The following is a 19,498-nucleotide window of genomic DNA, read 5'->3' as shown; positions in this document are numbered from 1 at the left end:
GCGTAACAAATCCATCCAGATCTAGGAATTTCAGCCTCAATTTCCAAATGCCTTTTGTCTGGGTTGTAGATCTCCCTTTTAATTCTCTCTGAAAGCAGGTTCCCTGCCATCTCAGCAGCCCTGTTACATCAGGATCCAGCTCACTGCTTTCTTGAAGTTAGGTTGCTGAGAGAATGGACAGCGAGAGAAGGCCAAAGGACTTCAAGGTGATCAGCTGGCTGATGTTTCCTTCTCCTTTTCAACCTGAGAAACAAAGACTTTCTGGAGCAAGAGGCAGGCATTTAAAACAAAGGATTCCTTTCTGCAGAACACAGTATCTGGGGATCTAAACATAGATAAATTATTTCAGCTCTTATGGGCAGCGCGAGTTCGTTTTCACCAACTCTTGTAGGTGCATTCAAGAGAAAGATGGGTGAAAAGCAGACAGGCAGATGGTGAAGGACCTGAGCAAAGCCACCAGCTGTGATCCAGGCCATAAAATCAAGCTGTGACCAACACAGGGACAGAGCAGTGCAAAAAAAAAAAAAAAATCCTACACTGCCTCAAGCCTGTGCTCTGGCCGGCCATTCATCTCCTGCCTTTGTTAGTGGGAAATTGCTTCCCAGAAAGCTGCTGATGCCCTAAACAGAATATCCACAGCCTGCCCAGCCTTGCTGCAGAGCAAGTATTGATGCAATTGGAACAAGAGAGCATTTATCAGGAGTGACATGGGCAGGGACACTGTGGTTGGGGTTTTTTTCCTGTTTTTCCAGCCCCCAGCACGTCTCCCTAGCTGGGACATGATGCTCCATCCCAGGCTCAGGCTTCACCCACCCACACCAACACCTGAACTTCATCCTGTGACCCACCCCAAGAATTCACTCAGCCTCTTCTGGGGTCTGGCACTTGCCCAGGAAGTCCCCAGCAGTGTGTATGTTTGTGTCTGAAGGGTGAGTAGCACACCAACACACCACAAACACAAGCAGTCCAACTTTCTTGGCTGGCTACCAAAAAAACCACCCAACCACACACACCTTCTCCACAGCTTGATGTTTCCAATGCTGAGCCTACAAGGCTCTACTGAAAATGAAGCAGTTATTTGAAACCCTGCAACTCAAACTACTTAGAGGCACTTAATCTTATTCCAGGAGTCCAAAGAGGCTCTGAGAGCATCCTGCTCCATTCAGGGGTAATCACCGGTTTCCACAACAACTTCCACCCTCAACAATTCCTCAGTTTGGCTTTTTCCTGAGGGGCAGCAATGCTCAAATTCATCCAGGAGGACTGACATTCCCTGCACTTGCAAAGGAAGCTGTGGAGGAGCCCTTCACACGGGGCTAATGTGCTTAGCCTGGATCCTGACACCGTTTCATTCTTGAGGGCTTCTCGAGGCGCGTGTGATCTCGTTGCGTAAAACGAACCAGACATCAAATTGAATTTCTTCAGCCAGGGCTTTGATAAATTATGCAGAGAAAGATGTTGAAACGCCAATATACCCACTGGGAACTCCAGCTCCAGGTTTGAATCAACATTTTGCATTTAATCTTTTGAGAGGAATCTACTTAGCAGATGAAAGCAAATCTGTCCCCCTCTATTTCAGGATGCAATTATTGGGAGGCTACCAGCATCCAGAAAGCAACCTGCATCTGCTGTTAGTGAATTATACTAATTCATACAGATTCCTTTTTTTTTTTTCCTCTCAGATCCTAATCCCAATATGAAAAGATTAAGTGCTAATTAAAAAAAAAAACACCACCAAACCTCTAAACTTAAACCTGGCACCCGGTCGTGCCATGTTCAAAACCACATAGAGTCTGGTGAGTAAAAGCTTCATGCTGGAGGTTGCCATCCATCCAAAGCAGAGAGCAGCTTCTGCTGGGAATGTGCCATCCAAATCTGCTTGAAATCTAACCTGAGTACATCATGTTTACTGGAACAGATGGTATCAAGAATTTTCTTTCTTTCTGTTGCTGTCGCTTCACACTACGCCGATGACATCGTAACTGGTGGGATTCATCAGCCCAAAAATCCAAAACAAAAGGGGAAAAAGGAAAAAAAAAAAAAAAGCAAGCTTTTGGCAGAGAGCTGGAGCTAAAAATAACGTAAGAGCCTTTCAAGAAAAGCCCAAAGATTAAAAATGCAAATGTTTGGCTTTTGATTTAAGCATCTCGGGATTGAAGTTAGCATAGGGCAACCCCTGGAAAATCCCAAGGAGTTTACCAAACCTCTGTTTCATCTTTTGCAACAACAAAGTCATCAAGAGATGATTTTTGAGGTCTCCTCACAACCTATTTTAGCTCTTTGAGGTGGCAGATTAAAGAGGCCAAACACAGCAGCTACATGAGAGTTAACTCTCTCTCTGCTCCAAGAATCAAAAACCCAAACCCCTGACCAACACCTCAGAACATCTCAAATATTTGAGAATATAAACCCAAGCAGCAAATGTTTGTTGGAAGGAAAGACCTGGATGATTAAGGGAACTTGCCAGGTTAAAGACCTTAATTTAAACATGAAGTCATCAGTAGAGATGCTAATTAGCTTCTCTTAAATGGAAACTTCACTAAGTATCACCCTTCTGTTACAGTAAGGAGGAACCACAGCCCAACCACCTCCCTGGGCTTCTGCCTGCTCCTCTGTCCTTGACCTGAATCAAAATACACTTTTGCCCGTTGTAATTTTGTTAGAGAGAAGCTTACTGGAGGAAATTACTTAAATGCATCCCTGTCACTGAGCCAAAGCCTGGGATGTGAGTGCTGAAGCACAGCTCTCAGCCAGGCTGCACCCCTGTGATGCCATGGATCAGGCATGGTGCACATCACCGTGACTCAGTGCCTTCCCCCAGAGCTGAGACACCAACCCCCCCCTCCCAGCCTTTACTGAGATAACCAGGAGAGAAGAGTCAGCTCCCACCTTCTGTGCTGGTTCTGTATTGATTTATTTTGCTTTTCCAGACTGCAGCTAAATTACACTGGCAATTTTTAAGCCCTTCCTGTTTGGTGACTTGAAAAGCTTGAGCTCCGAGTCATCATCTCCTAATGATTTCCAGTTAGCCTCCAAATCCAGGAAAGCCACCTGAGCCAACCAGTTATTGATCTCCTCTCCTCTGGGAGCTCTGAAGCTCAGGCACTGCCCAGAATGCCAACCTCAGGCCCTGGGGTTCATGTACTGCTCACCCATGCAGGACATCCCAGGAGCTGAAATAACCCCAAAACCTTCACAGCTTCCGAGGAGGAAGCTCCAGAAAGGCCCCACAAAGAGGGATTGAAACTCTGCAGCCAGATATTCCTTCAGGAGTTCAAAACCTCAGATTCCCCCCAGACTACTGCTAAAAGATGTTAATTGCTGGACCATGCTGCATCCATCAGCTCTGCCCCTCCTGAAGCCCAAAGAATGTTTGACCTTCCCTTTGAAAATGGAAAATTTTCCATTTTATTTCCATGAAAATGGAAATAAAGCCCAGAACCCAAAGCCATAAGCCCAAATGGAAGCCTCCAAGGGATACATCTCTACAAGAACACACTCCTGGTTGACAGCACAAACCAACAAAGCTTTATAATTACATTTAATGCACTTAGGGGTCAATCTGAAAAATAATGCAGGCATTGTTTTCCCCACCAGCTATGTACAGAACACCCAGTGTAATGCCTCAAAATGAAGTGTTGGTAAGCAGCTTAGCCCTGGGCTTTCCTGATCAGGTGGACACCTGACTACATTAAGCCAAGCAAGCTGGGTTTCACTGCTAAAAAGATTAGTTTAGCACCATTTGCAGAACATTAGAATCTCCATCATGCACCTCCAGGTGGAATGTAAAGCTTTAGAAGCACAGAGAAACCCAACATTTACTCTGCTCACTTCTTCCTCTGACCTGAGACTTCCTGGCACCTACAGCAACAAGCTGAAAATTAAAATACTGGAGTGGAAATGACAAAATTAGTAGAGTGGCAGCTCCCTCCAGACTGCATTTAAGATAAACTGGGAAGTAAAGCCCATGACAAGATGTCATTTGCTTGTGACAAACTTGTAGAGAAGGCAAAGCATGCCCATTCCAGCTGCAGACAACATTTTCAGAGGAAAAAAAAAAGGGATAATCTTCCAGTACAAGTCCAGTTCTGAACCAGAAACCTCACCAGAGTGGTATCCAGGCCACTGTAAATATTTGAAGCATTCCAGTTAGAGCAAGCATCATCTTAGATTAAGAAGATGGTTCAGAGGTGCTGAGTGCTTACACTAAAAATCAATGACACCAAAGTTTTCCTGCATGTAAGGGAGGATTATTTCAATCCAGAAAAGCCAAGTAGCTAACAAGAAGAGATGGAAGAGCCCAAGTGTGGAGACTGAGGTAAAGCCTCTACCAGGAAAGAGATAGCTGGGGACACTGCACTTCTCTTTTTCAACCCAAGAACAAGGTTTGGGCTAAAATGATTTACAGAAATTCTGCAGTTTCAACAATCAAACCCATAAACCTCCAAATCAAACCCTCAGAGGAAAAAAGCAGAGGTGGTACAGAGAACAGAGGGTGCTGCATCAATCCTTCCTTGCTCCACAAGGTTCTGAAGAAGCAGCCTGTATTCCTCCAGCTCACATCCAGCCCCAGCCACCTGCAGAACAGGTTTTGAAGGACTCTGAGGCAATGAAACAAAGATATTAACAAAAAGAAAAATCATTTGATCCCCAGCAGAGGTACTACTGCCTTAATTGAGAGAGACCATAAATATTTCACACGGAGCAAGGAGAGCTGAAGGCCTCCTCCAAAGAGCAGTTTCCCTTCCTCTGGCATTCCACAAGGCAGCAGAAACTGCAATATCCATCTGATTTGCCCAATTTCCTCCCACATATCTCTGCTCTGGGTAGAAGCTTTCCCGAGGCACTGGAGAGAATCCCTTTTCCCAGACAGTCTGTTTCCTAACACTTACTGGAAGCAGAGTTTTCAGAACTGAAAGCAAACTGAAGGCCCCAAGCTCAAGGCTGGAATTTTACTGAGCTGTTTCTAGTGAGGACTTCACCAGAGAAGTGGAAATTTCCCCTAGGTGGAGTTCTTTGTTCAATGCAGCAGGCAATTACAAGTCCCCAAGGTCTGCAGAAATGGCACAAGGCTGGGGGTATTTTTGTCAGCGAGAATTTGAGCACACAACACAAAAATAACAACGTGAAACACACAATTCTGATGTCAAACAAATCACTGGGGTTGGTTTTCTTTTTTTTTTTTTTCCTCACCCTAAACCCTGGTAATTGGAAACAGACAGGTTACAGACAGAAGCATTGGAGATGGCTTTGGAAAAAGACCACTAAAACCAAACATAATTAAAAAAAAAAAAAAGCAAAGCAGTATCGAGCCTGCATCGCCTGAGATTTGATTATACAAAAAGGTCAAGCGATAAAAAAGATACTTTGCATCTTTAAAGGCCTTGAGGGCACAGCAGAAGTGGTTTAGCATTGGAAGAGAGACCAAATTAGAATCGATTTCTTTTCTTTTTCCAGTTGGCATCAGTGTCCTGTTCGAAGTTCTGGGGGACTTCAGGAGCAAAGCCAAGCAGCTGCCCCAAGCTTAGGCCACAGAGTGCTCTCTCTCCAAGTAAAAACATTAATTCCTGGGCATCACCGATTTTCTTTTAAGCTCCTCTATTCAAATTCATTTGGAAGAGAGACAGTCAGAGGTTATCTGAGATGGGAGGTTATCTGAAAGGGAGACCGACCGACTGTCCCCAAGCCCTGGGGAACGCCCTGCTCAGAGCTTCACATCCCAAGAATTTAAAAATCTGCCACTCCCTCTGTGCACCGAAGAAAAACAAATTGTAATCGATAAGAAGATTACCGGGTGCTCCAGGGACAGGGACCGGTAGCTAAGATAATCAAGGGAAAGAAAATCCACCTAATGGGACCGTGCCAGTCCAACTAAACTAATCATTGCAGACATTGCCATGCATTTTCCTTAACTGCACTTGCAAACAGAGCCTTGATTAATAAAAAAAAAAAATTAAAAAAAAAAATCAATCCCTTGCATATTTTTTAATCACATTACCCCACTGCATCCATAACAAGTACAGCAGAAAAGCCAGGAGGAGGAACCTTGCTGCTTCCTAAACTCTGCAGCAAAATTCAGTTCTTGGGAAAATCTGGCAGCAAAAATTTAAAAATTAAAAAAAAAAAAACCCACAACAAAAAAAAAATAGAAACACACACACACACAAAAAAACACCAACCAAAAAAACCCAACAACAACAAACCTGGAGAGCTGCTGCAGCCCCATCCCCAGCCAAGGCAATGGAGGAGAAGGCAGTAAAAATAATTAAAAATATCAACAGCTTTTGGTGTCAGCAGGTGAAGGGGGTTGGGAGGGGTTCAGAGGAGGGGAATTGTGCTGCAGGGATGCTGAGCAGCTTGAGGAGAGCCTGGTGCACTAACATAACCCCACCTGAGCAAGGCTCCTGGCAGGCAGCACCAGACTGCTGCAGGTCAGGAGCCAACCCAAAACCCCTGGAACCAACCCCAGCAGGCTCAGAAAAATGACCCGAAGCAGAAAGGTTTTAATCCTGTCCAAGAAAAAGGAGAACCCCCCCACTCTCTGGAGCTGCCAGCTCTTTCCTGGGGTGCTGAGGAGCAGCACTGCTGCTCTCCCCTCCCTGCCAAACCTTCTGCCAACCCTGTGACCAGCAAATCCTGGGATCTGCTTCATCACATGGACTCTCCGAGGCTCTGGAATGAAATTACAGCTAGATTGATTTCCCCACTTGGCATTTTGGAGCACATGTCCAGACTGCTGCAGCTTCCAGCAGGGGATGTGCAGAGCCACCCAATTTGTCTCAGCTATGACAGAGGAAGAGACCTCCAGCTGGAAGAGCTTCCAAACAGGTGCCAGAGCTCAGGTTTAACAGGGCCACCCTGTCCCCTGCCATCATCTTGCCAACATAACCTCATCTTGGCATCAACCAGACCCTACAGAGTCTGAAGTTCTCTTTCATGCAAGATAAAACCTCCCCACATTTTTCTTTTTTTTTTTCCAGAGCCGTTCATCACCACCTTCCCATTGATTTATGGAAATTGAAGAGAAGGGCTGATCCAAAGCAGGTGAAATACAATTCCTCAACAGCAGCTGAAGTCCCTGACTGGGCTGATTTCACACAAGGCATCATGAAGAGCTGTGCCGATTGCCAGTCAGCAATTACCACCAGCTCAGGGCTTCAGGTTTTTGCATGGCACTGAAGGGGATGTTCTGCTTCACCAAGCTCTTCAAATCCTTCTTCAATTCCCCTGCAAACTGCCCCATCAAGCCAAGCCACAAACCTCTTCATCCATCCCCCAAATAGCCCACAATCTCCCCCAGACAGACACAGCCCAGGAGTGGATTATTGTTTGTGTTTCAAGCTTGGTTTGTACTTTGCTCTAAAAGGTTTTAGTGGGAAATTTTTAAGCCGACAAGAATATTTTTTTCCCCCCCTCTCCATCTCGGTTCAGTGGCTGGATTACACCAAGTTGCTGTTTTCTGGGGCTGTTTTCTTGAGCTTCACCAAGCTCTTTAAATCCTTCTTCAATTCCCCTTCAAACTGCCCCACCAAGCCAAGCCACAAACCTCTTCATCCATCCCCCAAATAGCCCACAATCTCCCCCAGACAGACACAGCCCAGGAGTGGATTATTGTTTGTGTGCCATGTTTCAAGCTTGGTGTGTACTTTGCTCTAAAAGGTCTTAGTGGGAAGTTTTTAAGTCAACAAGAATTTTTTTTCCTCCCCTTTCCATCTCGTTTCGGTAGCTGGATTACACCAAGTTGCTGTTTTCTGGGGTAAAGTTGGAATTACCCATCTCTAGGTTTCAGATCTGAAGTTATCAATGTAATGAAGGCTCATACATGCACATATATATAAATATCCATATGGCTTGCAGTATCTAATCTATTTTTCTATTATATTCACACCCTTTACACTTGGCCAGAGCATCCCTCTGAAAGAGAAGGTAACAGTACCAAACGGATGGCTTTAACCGAGGCAATTTATTTTTTTCTCGACCAAATTGCCCTTTAATACTCTTCTAAGCTTCTAGACCAATCTGAAGCTCCCAGCTCTTGCTCCTGTGCCAAGAATGCAGAGGTCACTGCTCAAGAAAACACCCCAAACCCCCCACATCCCCGCGAAATAATCCACGCGATCCCTGCCCCGATTACGAGACCCGCGGGGTCTGCGTGGAATTTTTTTTTTTTTTCGTTAAAAAACGACGAAAAAGACCAAGGGGGGGGGGGGAAAACACCCCAACTCCTCCCCGCCCACTATTCCAAGGTCTGGTAGGGGATGGAGGAGCCCCAGGTACCTCCTCACAAACCCTTCCAGAACCTCTCTTATCTCCGCAGCCCGGCCTCGGGCTGACCCCGCCGATAACGCGCCCAGCCCCGACAGCTCAACCCCCCTCCTTTTGAAGGCTTGGAAACTCCCGAGTAAAATGGCGAAAAGTCCCATCTCGGAGCCCGCCAGACAATGCCCGGCAACCTCCACCCCACCGGGCGGTACCGGCTGCCCCCAGGGGGAGGAAGGGAGGGGAGTGGGGGGGAAGCCGCACCCGCCTCCTGAGGAGAAAAGAGGCTCCGAGTGGCTCCCGCAGCCACCCGCGGGAAGCTCCAGCCTCTAACTCACCTCGATGTAGCCGGCGAGCGTGGCGGCGGGGCCGGAGAGCACCAGGAGGAGCAGGAGGGGAAAGCGCAGAGCGGAGCCCATGGCAGCGACCGCCACCGCCGCCGCCCAAGCGCTGACTGCGGCCGCGCTCCCCCTTCAGGAGCCGCCTCGCCAAGCCCCGCCCCTCCCCTCCGGCGCTGACCAATCGGAGCGAAGAACGGCGGTGACGCCGCGCAGCACCCCGGAGGGCAGCCAATCGCCGCGCCGCTAAGGGAAACCCCTCCTTCCCCCATCCCGAGAAGGGAGGGACGTTTGAGTAAGCCACGCCCACTTTGTTCGCCGACAGCCAATAGGAGGCGGCGAAAGGCGCGAAGCCCCGCCCACCGGGTGCGCGAGCGCGTTCCTCCGCCCCGTCGGGAAATGGCGGCGGGGGCTGAGGCGGAGGAAGGGCCCGGGGGGAGTGCGGGGACGGGAGAGGCCCCCGGGGGACTTTTCCCCACTCTTTGGAAAGAAATTAACCATCTACTTCAGTCTCTTTGCATCGGAAGGCGGTATGGCCGTGGGCTGCAGGGAAATCTGGGCACTCAAGGCCCTCCGGCCTCGTTGCCGCTTCCTCGCGGGGAGGAGGGGGCTCCTGGGGTCGTAAAAGGCAAATGAGGGCGTTTCCTCCTTTAAAAAGAAAACATTGAGGTTTTCTACTCTAAAAGAAAATCATTTCCATATCTGACCCTCGTTTCTGAAAACCTTCGGGCCGTGGTGCTGCCCGCAGGCTCTGAGCCCTTTGGGTTTGTTATTAAATCCAAGAGAGTTGTGCTGCTTCGTGCTATTTTTTAAATTTTATTATTTTTTTTACTCAAAAGACAGTGACTGGGCAATAATTATTGTCTCGTCTTGCCAGCAATGCTCACCGGGCTGTACAAAGAAGAGATTCTGCATTCTCCCATGTTCCTGGCTTTACAAGTGTCATGCATGCTGCTGCAATTTCACCCTTTTGCTTAAAAAAACAATAGTAAAAAAAAAATCTAGTCCTTCAGGATCAAGCAGAACTATCAAGTATCGGTGCTAAATATTTATTAGTCCCTTTTAAATGTTTTGTTTCCCAAGGAGAATGGGCTCCAATCCGTGCCCACCTTGACCACCACTGAAGCTCCCAGTGGTCTCAGTGGCAAAAACATTTTTAGACATAAGAACCTTTAAAAATCCAACATTACCTGATGTATTTTAGACTAACGAGGTTTTATTAAGCAGTAACAATCCCTAAACCCATGAGAATGATGTCAGAAAAAATGTGTATTCTGTAAATTCTCCACATTCCCTCCCAGTTCTGTGTGACAATACCTAAGGTGCTTAATACAGGAAAAAAGATTATTTTTTTTTTGTACAAAATGTTGTACAGTTATAAAACATTTCCATTCTCAACTTCCATATTCTGGAGTGTCCCTTACAAGCATTATTTTCTGAAATGGCTGCAGGGAAAATTACTGAAATGCTGTAGATGGGGGTAAATCTGCACCATAGATCAATAAGCAGCCTGATTTTTAATTAAAACAACTGACTGGTCCACTAGTCACTTGTTATAGTCTCTTTTTTATATTATTTCTAAACCCTTAAATCTCCTTTACCGCAGTCTTCTGGCATATAACCTTTTATTTTCAGCTTGGCCAAATTCAGTTGGAAAATGAAATGCACAAGTGTCTTGAAAATGGATCCATTTAAATGTAAATATTTTATTGTTTGATATGAACACGAGTAAGTAACAGAACACTGGAAGTTAAGCTCTTCCTTTCTCTTAAAAAAAGGGGGTGTTTTTCTTTCTCCCAGGCCAAACTGTACAAGCTCTTTTTGATAGAGGCTTTCATTTGAGGCTGGATTTATAGAGCATTTAAAGTGCTCTATCTATTAATACACTTCTAATATTTACATTTTTAATACTTTTAATATTTTTAATACTTTTAATATTAATATTTTTAATATTTTTTTCTTTTAATACTTTTAATATTTAATAGTCACAACCCCTCTGTCAGATAACACATTTAGAGGGAGGTGAAAAAGCTGCCAAACTGTTCATCTGGGGGGTCTGAAGGATTGATTTTTGGGCTGCACCTTCCTGAGTGCAGACACCTGACTGACTGTGCAGTATTTTTCCTGATGTTCTCCTCTTTCTCCTGAAAAGCAATTTCCACCTGGTGAATTTTTGGGGAAGTCTCCCAGCACCTCAGCTGCATTCTCCCCTCCAGTTACACAGCAGATACACCAGTGTGTAAACCCTGCCATCAGGGAGCTTCAAAAGCCAACCAGATCCATCAGGGCTTGGTTCACCACCTAAAAAGCAAGCAAGAAATTAAAACTTAAAATATTCCCCTTGATAGAGAGATCAACCCCCCCTAGGAAATGTCCCCAGGAAAAAACTGAGCCACCAGATCTTTCTTCTTTCCTCGGGGCTCCATCAAAGGGCAACTGAATTCCTGGGGCAGGGAGATTGGAGACAGATTCCAGCAAAATGGAAATGGGATTCTGGCAGCTGAAAATAACCCAAGACTTTGAGCAGGGCCAGGCTGGGGAGGTAACTGCTTTCAGATGAGTCTTGTCACCAGGGAACAGCAGGTTCTGCTGCTGCAGGTCTGCTGACACTTGGTTAATTGACCATGTAGATGTATTCCAGAGAAAAATCCTGGGAGTTATCTGTTGCCTGGGACAACAGGATTGCTTTGAATGAATGCTGCAGCATTCCCCAGAACACCTTTCCCTCTGTAAGCCCTGTTAGGCAGGTGGCAGCTCCCATTTTATTCCCTAAAGGGCTTTTAGTGGCCTTTTCCCAGAACATTTCCACTAAGGAAACACTGAGGATCTCCTCCTCACCTTCTGTGGAAACATTTCAAGGGAGCAGCTCTGCTCAGTTATCACCTGCAGGACCACAGCCCTGTAAACAACAAAAAAAAAAAAAAGTCTATTTACAATTGCAAAAATGCAGCCCAAAAGGGGAATGTTAAAGTGCTGATAAAAAGGGCAAACAGAACTCAGGAAGGAATGTGTCTGGGACCAGTTAAGTCACTGGGAGCAGCAACTGGTGTGCTGAGAGCCTGCCAGTTCCTGGAGAATGAGCTCACACAAGTCTGAAAGTCTTTGAATACTCTCACCAGTCTCAATCTCCCCAAATGAAAGCCTAAAATTGATCTGCCCTGTGAACAGTAATGTTATGCAGCTCTTTTAATTAAAAAAACACTTGATTGAAGATTTAAATGGCAGATCATCTCATTTGTCCAAGCTCTCTCTGACAGCTTTGTGCAGGGGAGAGGTTGCAGAGGTAAAAGCTGAGTCAGCCTGGGGTTTAGGAGGCAGAATGCAAACTGAATTCTGAACATAAATACAGCAGTTGGTGTGCCTGAGGAAAGAGAACTGCTTATTTGGGCAAAATTCAGAATTAGAAGAAAGACTAAAAGGTACTTCTAGAAAAATACAATGTCCAACTTGCATGAATTATCTGCAGCAACTCATCACCAGCCCCACTGTGCTTAGCACAGGACAAACAGAGCTTTATGAGTGGCAAAAAGCAATGCAAAACTTGAAACTTTATCCAACATCCAGCTAGTAAGTGCCTTTGGAAAATAATAATGCTCCAAAACCCCCCAAAATAATACCAGGAAGTTGCCAGCCTGCTCTAGAATTGGAGCTATTTGGCTGCAAAGTTCCTTTGTGGAAGTCTGGGGGTTCTTGCAGCTTTGCACCCCAGTTTTTGGGTGAAACACATCAGCACAGAAAAGGTGGCAATGTGTTGGGAAGTGAAAAATACACCAGTCAAGGATGCCTGAGGCTACAACCAGAGTGTGGCTGCTACAGGAAGCCACTTCTCCTTCAGTACACTGCATATGGATCAGAGCATCCCAAAAAATGGGCTATTTCCATGACACTTCATTTGCTAGATGGAGAGCAAAACCAATGATCCCAGTGAACTGAACAATCTCATCTGGAGAGGAAGACTACCCAAGAAAAAAAGCAGTGTCTGCAAGATAAAAGCAATCACTTCTGGAATAGGTTTGCATGCCTGTTGGATTCACTATCCAGGAAAAGAAATTGCCTCTAATATATAATTCAAGAGAGTAATGAGCCCACACTCAGATTTAGGCTTTCCAAATGAAAAAAATAGAACAGAGCCCAGCCACCTTTTTTAGCTGAGAATCAGATTCCAGAATGTGCAGAGTGGTTATATTTATGCTGCTGAATTTCTCTCCCCAGAGGGATCCAAGGCTTTGGGCACTGGCAGCAGCTCAAGGCAGAAGGATGCCCTGATGCTTTCTCAAAGCAAACACTGAACCTGATTTTAAACAAAAATCCAGGGGGGGCAGAGGTCTAGAACTAAAGTCAAGACTAAAGGCACAGGTAGTCAAGACCCCACAGGAGGGAGGAATTGCAGTATTTTAGTACCTTCTCATCCTCTTGCTTTGTAGTCTCCTCCTGCACTAGGCTGAAGCCATCCTGTCCTCTTTTATCCCTTCAAGGCCACCTTTGGATGGAATTGTCATTTTATCCCTGAAGATGGCAGGAGCAGGAGTGGCAAAGCAAGCCATCCATGCTTCCAGAAGCTGAGCAGTGCACTTGAAGCCATATGAGAGCTTAAAGAGAAAAAAACAAACCACAATTAAAAATAATCCACCAAAAACTGAGCATATTTTCCACAGATATTGGCTGAGATTTCTCCTGTTGTCCTTGGACAATGTTTCTTTCCTCTCCCCTTGTCTGCCTGCCAGTCTCACTCAGTCAGTCTCATTTCAGCAGTGTGAAAGGTTGTTAATTTTATAGAGGTCTTTCATGAAAGAGGAAAATTCAAATAGGTTATAATTAGCTGCAGTTCCCCAGAAGTCAGAATTATTGGGGCTTTTATATTAGATCTGAATGTGTCCTACAAATGCGTGTGTCAAGTGTTACAGGAGGATGATGAATGATCTCACACAATGGAAGGATTAAGCACTGATGCAGGAGGGCTGCTCAAGAGGAACAAATTTAACTTCTTTCCACCCATCATTTATTTCTGTCCCCTTCTTGTAAAAGAAACCTGAAATTTAAAATAAAAATGGCAAGCAAAAGAGATCCAATTCAGAAGTCACTGGTGGGTTGCAAACCAAATCATCCTAACAAATGCCATGGGAATGAACAACACCAAATATCAAAACCTCCAGACTTGTCCTGCTGAATAACCAGAGAATCACCAAGCTGTGATTCTGCAGACAGATGGAATTCAGCAAGGAAAATTCTCTGCACTCAGCTGTGATTCAGTGCCACCAGGCAGAGGAATAACCTGTGCTGACAAGCTCTGCCAGGGCACCCTGCACTCACCTTTTGGTCCCCCCCCTCCTTGTTTGTGCAGTTACTCAGTTTGCAAGCACCAGGGTGTGTTCATGGCATGGGAACAGACAAGCAGGGATTTGGAAATGTCTGAGACACGTGTCCTGTCTGAGCCTGGGAACTGCTTCATCCCTGCAACTGGGGTTTTCCATCAGCTGGGTGATGCTTGGGAATGATGCTGGCACCTCCATGCCAACTGACTCCCCCAAAACCCCTCCCTTCCTCACTTTAATTTCATAGTAGTTTGCATCAATATTTAAATAAGCATGAAAGGTCCATTTCCTGTTACAATCACCATGAGAAACCTCCTGACTCCCAATCCTTCCTCTTAGGTCAACACAGGGATATTTATTTTAGCTCCTTGCAGTGCACACCCTGGAGAGAAGGGAGTGCTGGGGCTGCAGCTTGGCCACCAGAGCAGTGGGGTTCTGGAATTCAGATTTATAGACCTCACTCTGTAATTTTTTGTTTTCAAATGCTCCAAATACAGACAGTGCTCTGGAGTACTCTTTCTGAACTTATTTCAGAGGGTGGCTTCATCTTCTGTGGCCTTTGAAGCATCCAGTTCTTTGAAGGAGCACAAGAAAATGAGAAGTAGCAGCAGTAGTTCTGCAGCCAGCAAGCTCCTAAGGCAGCAAGAAGTCTGAATTTCTCCTGGTGATAAGAAATGCCCTTTTTTGAAGTCTGGTTCAGTTGAAGAAAGCAAGAGGCAGCTGGGAGGAACTGGGATATGAGTAGAGGATGACTCCCCATGTCTCCAAGGGAAGGAGTGGATCTCCTACAACTTCCATCCCATGGCCTAAGGGAGAGAAGAGCCCCTTCCATCCCCTTCCTGAGACAGACTGAATCCCAGAAGTTTTTAACAACCCCCTTATCACTTCTCCTTGTAACTTTCCAATTGTCTTTCCCCATGTCTTGCCAAGGGATGAATTAAAAATCACCTTTCTTCTTTTCTTTTTTTTTCTTTGAACTCTTCTTTTGTCCTGACATACAAAGAGAAAAAAAAAACCTGAGCTCAGGCCACCTGGGGTTGCCAAAGGTTGAAGGTCCTGTTTTTCTCCCCTCAACAATCAGGGTGTTTTGCAGGAAAGCTTCAAATATTCTGCATAAAATGCATATTCTGCATTTTATGAAGCAAACAGCAAAGCTTCTTCCAAGACTTTTCCTGCCTTGTCTCAGTCATTTGGTTGACTCCCTAAGGTCTCTACAGGGATGCAGCTCATTGGCTAAGTTACATAAAAGGAGTCTTAAGTGGAGCACTCTGTTGAGGTTTGAGTTTTCCCTTTAAAATGCAAATGGCTGGTAGTTAATTCCCTTTTGGGATTTCAGAGCTGAATTTAAAATGGGAAATGATGATACAAAAATATACTTCAGAAAGCATGGCAGTAAGTGTAACATTTGCCACCTGAATACAGATTTGGGCAGCCAGACATCTCCAGTTAGTTGCATTTTATCACTTTTCCTCAAAACTGCTTTTTGCCTAAATTTTTCCTCCACCTTACCTGGTACAGCCTCAGTGGACTACAACAAAAGGAAGATTTGTCCATGTCCTCTATTTTTTTAAATCTCATAGATCAGCACATTTAAATATGTCAATATTCTGTCAGATATTATAAACATCTCCCTCTTCTCAATCAAATTTCAAGAGGAATATCTTCCATCTTACTTCCTCCTGCATAACTAACAGTTTGCTTTTAAAGGGGAGGGGCAATGAGCATATATAATTAGGTCCTTAGATCAATTAATGCTTAAACCCATCCATATGCATGTGCACAGCCAGACTGCTGCAGCCCTGCATGGACCTGGGGGCTGTGAAGTGCTCTAATCCACACTGAAAATTCAGTGTGCTCCACCCCCTGTAAGATCAGGCCTTGAGTAACTCAACTGGACCCCTTCTGTTTGCCTTTTTCTCCTGGAAAATCCACCTTTTCCATGACCCTGCTGAGGAATTCCTTCCTCAGCACAGACACTGGCACAAAACCCAGCTTGACTAAACCAGCAAAGGATGAACCCATGTCAGACCTGTCTGAAACCCCCAGATCAGATCTCTGAAAGGCAGCAGCAAACTTTCTGAGTTTAGAAGGGCCTCACCCTGTGATTAAAAGAGAAATTATTTGTTTGTTATTTGCTTTAGAACCCCAAGCCAGGTGCCCCCTGGCCAACTCTACCTGCTGATCCAGCAGGGTCAGCATTAGATACCTACAGCATCTCAAAACCTGAAAACCAACCAATTACACCAGTTTTATTTCAGGTTTTTCTTCTGCAGATCAGAATATATCAAATATTCAAACTTTGCCCTTCCTTTGTTCCCATGTTTTTCTGCAAATTCCATGCTGGCCAAGTCCTCCAGGCTCCGTTCTCTAATTTTTTTTTTTTTTTTTTTTTGGTTCCAGACTGACTTCAATCAAACCCCAGATCTAAAAGTCCCCATCCAGCCAACAAAGAACCTATTTGAGGATGTTAAATTTGAGAAGTCACAACAAGGGCTGTGATAATACTGTGATATCACTGACAAAGCACCATGACTTCATTGTGAAGGAAAACAGCATCTGGCACAGGGCAGGAAATAATTTCCCCCCCAAAAAAAGGCTCCAACAACTACAGAAATGAAAAATAAGAAGTGAATGAGTTGAGGGCTACATAAGCTGCTCTTTTCATTAAAGTTTCTTGCATTGTGAAAATGTTTCTTGAAAGTAAAGGAAGGAAAAATACCAGAGGTTTTTTGGTTTTTTTTTTCCTGCCTTTGACTCCCGCCAACAGCTTTTCAACAATTGTGTGATTCACTATTGAGTATTCCTCAGTGACAGAAGCCTGGGCTCTGTACAGCACAGGGCTCTTTCATTCATTTTTTATTTTGTATTTATGTTCCCAACCAACATGTCAGCTGCTAGAGAAAACCTGGTGAAAGACTGCAGGAGGAGAGAAACCCCCAGCAGGTGCTACAAATCCTGAATTGGGCTAAATTGCACCTTTGATGTGGTTTTGTTGTGTTAAATGTAATGATATTCTGTAAAATATTCTGTCTACTTTCAGCAACTATAAGAGAAAGTGGGAAGGGACAAATGTGGGAAGGAACAAAAAAGGAAAAAAAGGTTAAAAAAAAAACAAAAAAAACAGGCATTACCAGCAGGCTTCCTGCTGCAGGGAATTGGTGAGGAATGGGTAGAAGAGAACCAGGCTCAGGAATTTATTACAACCATGAACACAGGAGGAAACATTTCATGACAGCCTTTTAAGGAGGACCACAAGGGTGTGAAGTGGCTCTGTTGATCAAAATGACTCCAAATTTGCTTTAAGAAATGTCCTTGCTGTTGCTGTGGTTCCTTCTTGTTAAGAGCAAATTCACTAAGCAGCAAATTTCAGAGCATTTCTGGTTAAATTCTGGGATCCTTTGATACAACTTCAAGCCCAGATCTCACTGGAGCTCCCACTGCTAAAATGTGTAAGTTTTAAAGATAAAAAATGGATTTTGGAACCCTTGCAACAAATCTCCAGAAGAGTCCCTGTGGATTTCAGGCAGAGCAAACCTGCCCCAGGACACAGAAGCACTCAGGGCAGGAACTGCAGCAGAATATTTGATTGTGAACTGCAGCTTCATGCTCAGGTGAGCAAATCCTGAATTTTTCCACTGTGTGCAGGCTGAGGGCACCAGAGTTCAAAGCAACAGCTGAACAATTCTGTAATAACAGAGAAATGCTAAGTACTGTCAGAACTGTGTTTGAAAGAACCCTCTGACAGTGTAAATCTGCTGCTTTGAAATAAAAAAAAACAAACAAAACACCTCTGTTTTGGGTTGAGCTGCCCAGGTGCACACTTGGAATTCCTAACGTGTGAGCACCTGAATAACATCACATGAGCTTTGGCAATGAGGATTATTTCCTGCAAGAAAGATGAAAAAAAAAAAAAAATAAAATGAGAGCAGCTCCAAACAATGGGGTTCTGCTTTGTGCAAGAAAAGCTTGTGGGGAAGCAGAGTGACACTTCATTTTGTTGAAGCCTCCAGTACCTGCATCCCTTCTCCTGTGTCATTTGTCTGAAGCCCAGCAGAGAATCTGCCAGAATTCCCTGCTCTGAGCTGCAAATTTCCCTGTTTTCTCTGGCTGGCTGGCAGCAGGAGTTTGTCATTTGCAGCCATCTGCAGCAGGGCAGGGGCTACAGCTCCAATCTTCAAGGCTGCCTCGGATGATCCCATTTCCTTTTTGTCAGCTTCAGAGCTCAGGCAGCACTGAACTCTCTGACAAATCCCTGCCCTTGCTGTACACTCACTCCATTTGATGTCTGCTGCTCTCCTCAGACCCTCATCTCAAAGCTTTTCATGGATCTGCAGCTGGAACACACCTTTCAAACCCTGCTTTAGTTTCCAAGCATCTTGGAAACTGAGATTTCACTGCTTTAACCTCATCAGGCACTCAACATTCCTCTCTCCCAAGCCACACATCCTCCTGAAGGACACATGCAAAGAACTCTGCAAAAATAATCTGGAGTCAGTCCCCAAGGAGATCTGCAAGGCCTGAGTCCCACTGCAGGGATCTGCTCTTTGCTGGGGGGTCAGGGATTCATAGAATCCCAGAATCACAGAATTGGCTGGGTTGGAAGGGAGCTCAGAGCTCATCAAGTCCAACCCTTGCTCCACTCCCCCCGTGGTTCCCAGCCCATGGCACTGAGTGCCACATCCAGGCTCTTTTGAAATATCTCCAGGGATGGAGAATCCACCCCTTCCCTGGGCAGCCCATTCCAATGGCTGAGCACCCTCTCTGCAAAGAATTCTTTCCTAATATCCAACCTAAACCTCCCCTGGCAAAGCTTCAGCTCTGCCAGGGGAGGTTTAGGTTGGATATTAGGAAGAATTCTTTAGTCCATGCCCTCTTGTCCCACTGATATCTGCCCAACCCCCCCCCCCCTGGCTCCAACCTCCTTTCAGGGAGTTGTAGAGAGTGATGAGGTCTCCCCTGAGCCTCCTCTTCTCCAGCCTCAACACCCCCAGCTCCCTCAGCCCTTCCTCACAGGAATTCTGCTGGATCCCTTCACCTCCTTTGGGCCTCCATCTCCTTCCTGATATTTGGGGCCCAGAACTGGACACAGGACTCAAGCTGTGGCCTCCCCAGGGGCAGAACCCCTTCCCTGGGCCTGCTGGCCACACTCTTCCTCATCCAGGATTCCATTGGGATTCTTGGCCACCTGGGCACACTGCTGGCTCATGGGCACCTTCCAGGTCCCTCTCTGCCACTCTGTGCCCCATGGAGCTCCCCATGGGGTTGTTGTGGCCAAAATTCGGGACCTGGCACTTGGAATGTTGAACCTCATCCCATTGGGATCATCCCAACTCTCCAACCTCCTTTCAGGGAGTTGTAGAGAGTGATGAGGTCTCCCCTGAGCCTCCTCTTCTCCAGCCTCAACACCCCCAGCTCCCTCAGCCCTTCCTCACAGGACTTGTGCTGGATCCCTTCCCAGCCTCCTTGCTCTTCTCTGGACCTGCTCCAGCACCTCAATCTCCTTCCTGAGCTGAGGGGCCCAGAACTGGACACAGGACTCAAGCTGTGGCCTCCCCAGGGCTGAGCACAGGGGCAGAATCCCTTCCCTGG

The 19,498-nt window shown here is 45.6% G+C and overlaps 1 protein-coding gene and 2 long non-coding RNA genes across 10 annotated transcripts in view; 1 reads left to right on the top strand and 2 right to left on the bottom strand.

The window, feature by feature from the left end:
- APLP2 (amyloid beta precursor like protein 2) overlaps nucleotides 1-8,772 on the bottom strand; it is a 45,371-nt gene extending 36,599 nt beyond the window's left edge. For 6 of the 7 annotated variants that reach the window (XM_071769263.1, XM_071769264.1, XM_071769265.1 and 3 more), the window contains exon 1: nucleotides 8,598-8,753. In XM_071769263.1, the coding sequence (XP_071625364.1) occupies nucleotides 8,598-8,678 (81 nt within the window). In that variant the 5' untranslated portion in view covers nucleotides 8,679-8,753. Of the gene's footprint in view, nucleotides 1-8,597 lie in introns of all 7 variants that reach the window. The other variant, XM_071769262.1, reaches the window with a different exon arrangement.
- A 229-nt stretch (nucleotides 8,773-9,001) lies between these two features.
- Nucleotides 9,002-16,597, top strand: LOC139807727 (uncharacterized). The gene is made up of 2 exons (XR_011730658.1): nucleotides 9,002-9,127; nucleotides 16,310-16,597. It is a non-coding gene; the product is annotated as an uncharacterized lncRNA (long non-coding RNA).
- On the bottom strand, nucleotides 9,403-13,166 carry LOC139807725 (uncharacterized). 2 transcript variants are annotated; one of them, XR_011730656.1, is made up of 3 exons: nucleotides 12,999-13,166; nucleotides 9,788-11,496; nucleotides 9,403-9,570 (listed from the first exon to the last, which is right to left on the bottom strand). It is a non-coding gene; the product is annotated as an uncharacterized lncRNA (long non-coding RNA). The 2 variants fall into 2 exon arrangements; XR_011730657.1 differs by having other exon boundaries at nucleotides 10,760-11,496.
- Nucleotides 16,598-19,498: the final 2,901 nt, after the last annotated feature.

The sequence above is a fragment of the Heliangelus exortis genome, chromosome 26 (genome assembly GCF_036169615.1).
Source record: "Heliangelus exortis chromosome 26, bHelExo1.hap1, whole genome shotgun sequence".
Lineage (NCBI taxonomy): Eukaryota > Metazoa > Chordata > Aves > Apodiformes > Trochilidae > Heliangelus > Heliangelus exortis.
The sequence above is the reverse complement of the archived record's forward strand: the minus strand, read 5'-3'. Positions and strand labels throughout refer to the sequence as shown.